Genomic DNA, 7007 nt, shown 5'->3' with positions numbered 1-7007 from the left:
GAGCTGCATTTTGACAGATGCAATTATCAATTATTTTTGTTTATTAGCTCTGAAATAAAGGTTAAAATCATTGATTTAGTGAGAATAAAAAATGGTTATTTAACTAACTTTGTTCAGTTTTACAGATTTAGAGGCTGTAATCTATGTCAGCCTATCTGAGAGATACGCACTACTGGTTATGTTGCAATGTGCACAGACAGATCTCATTAAGTGCCATTCTTTACCCGGGCTAATGCAAGCGCATCCTAATCCCTTTTGGAGATTTCCTATCATCCTTCATCATTTCCCTTTTAACGTGAAACACTACAATGCAAAAAGCAGAAACCAGTCACAGCAGCACTTAAACACTCAAGACACTAGCAGGAAAACTAGCTCCCAGCTGTTAACATTCAGTTTCCTGCATGTCCTATTTTAGAATCTGACATTTGATGAAAAAAAAAAGTCTCTGGTCTGCTTGTGTCACGTTTTCGAAGTCTTTAGGCCCTGCTTTTCCATGATATTCCACAACTTGCGAAGGTTTGACTGTGTGATCACATCGTCTGGTTTAAACTGAAGTGCCCGGAGATAGTTTGCCTCTGCCTCTTCTAATTTACCGTTCAGATGAAGGATGGCTCCAAGATTCATTAAGGCAGCAGGGTACTGGCAGAAAAGAACAAAAAAAAAAAAAGAAAAGAAATCAGTAGACATATCAAATTACTCCCTAAACAAACAGCGCACAACAATGCACACAGAAAACAGAATATATGGAAACAATTTTAAGATCCTACTAAATGGAAAAATAATTTAAAAGGGTCTATGAGCTACTATATTTTTAGTATACATTGTCTATATGAATTTCAAGAGCACTAATGATATGAAACAGAAAACACAGCATATTTTAGGTTTCAGCATTACATCACAGTTAAAGCTGTGCTTTTCTGTTAAATCAATTTATCTCCCTAGGGTGCATTATCACATTGCCTTCCCAACTGCCATAATGTTTTATCTTTTTTCTTACATGTACATTTATGAAAGTATAACATGCAGCCAAAAAGCCTCTAGGAACAACTCCGTTGTATTTGCTATTATACAAATCATTGATCAGAACCACCTGTCAGGTAACAAATTGTGCATTATTGATAGAAAAACGCTTTTATCCATTCTAAGAACTATTCCACGAGTGCAATAAATACCAAATAAGGGATATGCAACAATTTTACTATTGAGTTACTGTATCTTCAAATGCAATGCCCTAGATATTTTTTTAAATTCATCTGTTTGTTGAAATTTTGTATTTTGTTATGTTTTTAGTTTTTTTTTTTAACAATAAAAGTGCTACTTAAATTTTTTTTTTTTTTAAAAAGCGACTACATTGGAAAGTGATGTCTGAACAATAGATAAATCCAGATTATATAATTAGATTTTCCTAAATAAAAAAAATATAAATACGAGAAGGCTAGGAATAAAGAATACCCTCCACAAGTGGATCAGACATATATCTGTACGCTCATTAATGTTTGTCAGTGCAAGTTTAAACAACGTGCCAAATATCCGTCTTTTAAGCATTAAAGTAAATAATACTCTCCTAGGGTAATATTTACATATAGTTTTAACTACTTTCCACTGAAATTGAACTCATTAATTTTCTGTTATGGCCTGAAGCCATTGGCCAGCAATAACGTTTTCAAAGGGCTACCATGCTCTCTGAAATACACATGTTTTAGTTGATCTGAAGTTTACAGGAGCTGGGGGAGTTCACTATTAGGCTATTAACAAGATCAAGCAGAAATATGTGTCACCAAGCTTTTAATTTGCTTTTAAATCTCATTGGTATTGCATAAAAACTTGTAAAACAAGGCACTGATTTAAGGGCAGGAATGGAAACATTTTTGCGCCATGAAAACATTATTTCTGTTCAAGAATTTTAAAATGAATCCTGTCTGCCATTAATGATACCTCAAAAAGTAAATTCCCTTTTTCATTAAAATGCTCAAGATACATTTTGCCTAACGTTATATGGGAGATCCAGATCAACTGTGGGATACTAAGGACTGAAAACTTAAAAATGTTTAGTAAATGGCAAAAATGTCCTGTGTGGTTATCTGCAGTCTCCATGATCTGCCACAGTGCACAAAACAAGATACTCGTTTACTAGAGTGAACTGGTTATGTTCTGCTTTAATTTTAATCCTTTTTGCAATTATTTCTTAAATGATCTGTAGGAATCTGGTGACTTCAATTGCTTTCTATAAGGTTTGTTGCAACCATACCTGGGGAGACTCTGGGTCACCTCACCTTATCTCCTGCACTGCACACACAATAATATATATATATATATATATATATATATATATATATATATATATATATATATATATATATATATATATATATATTTCTTTATTTCCAGCAAGGGTCCCATTAGAATTAAAAGTGGCCTTGCTCTGTCTGAGTTAACAAGGCATTTTACAATCTAACTTAATAACCAAATAAGTTACTAAACTAGTTCAATAAGCCATGAATGCTAAGCTGCAGAGTTGCTTCAAATACAGGCCTGAGAGTGTTTTCATGTTGTTAATTATTATTATTCTTTATTTCTAAAGCGCCGACAGATTCGGCAGTGCTGTACAAGGTGAAAAGGTTACAGATAATGACAGATACATACAGATACAAGAGGAATGACGGGCCCTGTTCCCGCATGAACAATAATTGAATCTCACAATAAACCCACCCCTTTCTTGTAATTTGTAATAAAAAATAAAAATAAAACAATGAAACCAGAATACTAATATACAACTAAATTAATGCAAGCCCAAGAGCAAAGAATGTACTTGGTGTTATATACAAATGATTTACATTTTAAATGCAAATTAACAAATTAGTAGTCCACACTGCGGGTGAGGTTTGCTGAAACAAATTTATTATATTTTTTATTCTATCACAGGCAAGTTTCAGAACTTATTCACCATTAAAACTTTGAATATCAGTAGAACACAAAACCATTATTAAAGTTTATGTAAATGAATAGATGTCAGGAACAGTCTTAGCAAATTTCTCCAATCTTATGCATAATGCATTAAAGGGGAACGTTCACATTCCAGATTATTTACACATTGTTCTACCTCTGCATTAATCATGTTTTTGCCATTTGCATAAGTATTACTATAACAATGTAATCTGCTATCATACTTTTGAACTCTCTGGGTTAATACACCTCCAAATATTTTACTGCACATTCAAACACCCCCTTCTGAAAATGGCTTCTAAGAAAGGCTCCAGAAACATATTTTTTTTCTGAATGGGGAAGAAGTGGGCAGAATGCAAGAATGGGAAGATCTAGCATTAAGCTGCCATCATACATTTTAAATTAGAACGGCTAAAACAATACAGGTAGCGTCAATGCCTTATAATGAAACCAGCTCAGGGCTACATAGAAAGCACATAAAGGCAGTAATCATATGGCCTTAAATCAGCACTAGCCACAAGTCTTAAATCATCCGTTCCAGCAAAAGTATCATTCCTGTGAATTAAATATAAGGTTCTTTTGCGCAGACTGGAGGTATTACAGGAATATGACATCTACCATTATGAAGCCTAACCCTAGGCCTCTCACACATGAATAATAGTTGGGGCCACAAATTACAGTAAATTCTAACTATTGTACAAATAAAGACGCCTCAGTAATGTGCTACAGATTGTTAATACTATTTTTTTATATACAGTATCATATTATGCAGTACCGTACAATAGGCAACCAGGAAATAAGTAGACTACCCACCTAATTTTGATCTACAAGAACAGAAAATTGAGGAAAACTCTACTGAAATGAGCTTCCAAATCTAGAATAAAAGGTTTTTTCTATGCAATATGGATGAAAACGTCATGTTATGCGAAGAAATAAGTGAATTTTTTTTTTATCTATACCAAAGCCAACAAAATGAAACATTTGTTATATGTGATAAAATTTCAGATCTGGGCCATTTAAGTGGAGATGGATGGCAACTTGACACATTAAGATTTGTGGCTGTTGTTGAAAAACAGACAATGCTACAGATGAAACTTCATCATAGTTGCTGGAATCTCTGTGGGGAGGAAAAAGCTAGGCAACACATTTCCAGTTGTTTGTTTTCCCTTTTGATAGCACAGAGGCATATCATCAGAAACAAAATCCAGGCACAGTTAAATATGAGTAATCATAACTGTTAGGCATTTGTTCAAACCAACAGCATAGATTTGTAAGTTTAAAAGCACTAGTGCAGTAACCATTTAATGGTCCCATCAAAAGAACATTACACCCATCCCTTCTATACAAAGGCATATACATATGACTATATGCCACATTTCACCATATATGCAATACAAAAATGGTTACTTGCAACAAATATTAACTGTTTATTAACAAAATGTATATAGGTTCAATGTTTTTATAGTAAATTAAATATATTTAAATTCATACTAGTAGTTCCATGATCATCTTTTTACCACCAACTTTACGTGAACAATTCCACCTATTGTTATTGCCTTGAGACTACAACAAAAGATGTTAAGTATTAAATACATTTACTATTTGCACAAGGTATAAAATAAAACACAACAGCCTTGCACTGGGTCGGTTTGGGTTCTTAAACAGCTATATCGTTAGATAACAGAAAATAATAAAAAAAAAAAAAATACTTTTATGACACAGAACATCTAAAAACATTCCTTAAAATATGGGCCGTTCGCATGGAAAACAAATTGATAACTGAACACGCATGCAGAAAACATGCATGCAGTGAATCGTATAGTGAGATATAATACATATTTCATGTGTTGATATACTTATTATTCTTAAGTATTTGACATTTTCTCATTTTTATTTTCACTTTTTTTTTTTTTAAAAGAAAAGTTGTTGTCTTTATATACACATCTTAAAAAATAAAATGCTAACTTGCTAGGAAGTAAGTATCTCCGCTAGGAGAGGAGTGCTGGTAGTTCGGCAGCTTGGAAAAGCTGCAAAGTTTAGCTAGTTCTTTGTGTGTGTCCATATAGTGGATTTAGCAAAACCTAATAGACCTCAGATAAAATCTTTTCACTTTCATATACACAACTGCTCCTTATCTTATTTATGAGTGCTATAAATCTGTGGTCACCTCAGCAGCTTGTTCTGTAGCTAATAGATCAGACAGCACATCATCTGTCCACTAACACTCTTCACTATCAATCCCCTCTGCTTTCATTAAACAATGCTACACATTATTGAAGAGAGATTCTCTCATAGAATAAATATTATTTTAGTTGATTGAAAATCTACTAACACATTAGGATATGTATTTCTTTTAAATTTGTGTTTGTCATGATTAGATGAGGTAAGTCAAGTGGTATTTTCACCCATAAGAACCGTTAAAAATGTAGTATGAGTGCTTGATAACTGTGGCCAAAAACTGGATGCTGCTTTGCCTGTAATCTGGGGAAATAGGGGAAAAAGTAAAAAAATAAAGGTCAGAAATATGTGGTAGGCAATAAAATCATCTGCTGCATGGTGTGATGATTCCTTTTGGGTTGAAAACAATAACTACCCACAACTCAGCAATCTCTTCACTACTAATAGCTAAAATTAATTTTAAGTTAAAACAAATGATAACAAGCAACATCTTCCATTTTGCTTGAGTGTTTAATAATATGAGGCCACAAAAGCTTTTCTTTGAACAGGAAAATTATTTTTTTTTCTGTCAATGTGTATCTTAACACCAAAGGATTGTTACAATTTCTAGTGTATTTTCTAAAAAGAGTATGTACAGAAGTGAAGCACAACTGGAAGAGAATGGCAACCATCTCCTCATGCCTTTTCTATAAAGAAAGAATAACTAATTGGGACAGATAACTAATTGAGTATCAGGACAGAAATTTTACACCACTGCAAAAGAGTTTCACGTCATCTTTAGTTGTTTGTGAGGTAAGAAAAGCTAGAAGTTAGAAATCTGTCAACTATTTTGAAAATAAAAAAATCGATTTTTTTTTTTTTAATTTAACATTTTTTTCTTTATCTTCAAGTACACATTTTCAGAATATTAGCCATTTCGGGAGATGCAGTTAGGACAGAACTTTGTGGTCATAGCCAAATTCATTTACATGTAACCTTTTTAGCTCTCATGCCCACATAATCATTGAGAACCCTAATTTATGTTTATGTAAAAGCAATCTGTTTAAGTGGATGTAATCTGATCACATACAAGATTTACCCAGTGACTGCAAAGAAAAAAGGGATGTTATCCTAAACGCAAACAGAATTTAGATTAAGCTAGTGACTCTCTAAGGGATTGTTTTTTTCATGTGAATTATAACCTTACCTAACTAAAATTAGTATTTTTTCCAAGTAGCAAAATAACTAACCACTAAAGTATGTCAATTGATGGATGTAGTATATATAGATAAACATTAACATATTACCATCATATTGTGTCTTGTGTACAGTCCCAAAGGCATTGAATGCCATGATTGCTGGTTAAAATTAAAATTAGGTTCTTTAGTATGGGTGCTCAAACTACTTTAAATTATCTTAATAAGAATGTCTTAATAAGAATGGTGCCTCAAGACCTTGTGAAAATAAAGTGTTTAAGAAAACATTCTAGATTGGTTATACTAAATAAGTCTTCAGTGATTTATTTTCATGACATCATAGGAGCAAAGGAACATATGGAAATGCATTATCTGGATGGTCCCATGAGAAGTAAGTTTGGTTAGGAAAACTATTTGATTTCTCATTCAATTGGACTTGTCATTTGGGCAGTTTTTATCACATAAACCTGGAACATAAAGCCCCTGTATTAGATTACTAACAAAACATATATTTAATGTAATTATATTACACTTTTAATTCCCCATCCATGCCTCCATTGTGATGTCATCAAGTAGAAACAGTGTAAGAATTAAAACAAAATAATCTACACAGTTGCTTATTACTATTTTATGCTTTATATGTAATGTACCTTTACTAAGTATTTAGGCAATATGGTATATAGGGCATAAGTCATCATACCAATAAAGTTA

General features: G+C 32.7%; 1 protein-coding gene across 1 annotated transcript in view; it reads right to left on the bottom strand.

The window, feature by feature from the left end:
* Positions 1-459: 459 nt before the first annotated feature.
* LOC149299782 (protein O-mannosyl-transferase tmtc2) overlaps positions 460-7007 on the bottom strand; it is a 127134-nt gene continuing 120586 nt past the window's right edge. Inside the window, exon 12 of the mRNA XM_089486198.1 lies at positions 460-639. Coding sequence (XP_089342324.1) covers positions 460-639 — 180 coding nt within the window. The remainder of the gene's footprint in view (positions 640-7007) is intronic.

The sequence above is a fragment of the Sceloporus occidentalis genome, unplaced genomic scaffold (assembly GCF_023333645.1).
Source record: "Sceloporus occidentalis isolate IW3139 unplaced genomic scaffold, rSceOcc1.0.p SCAF_28, whole genome shotgun sequence".
NCBI lineage: Eukaryota > Metazoa > Chordata > Lepidosauria > Squamata > Phrynosomatidae > Sceloporus > Sceloporus occidentalis.
The sequence above is the reverse complement of the archived record's forward strand: the minus strand, read 5'-3'. Positions and strand labels throughout refer to the sequence as shown.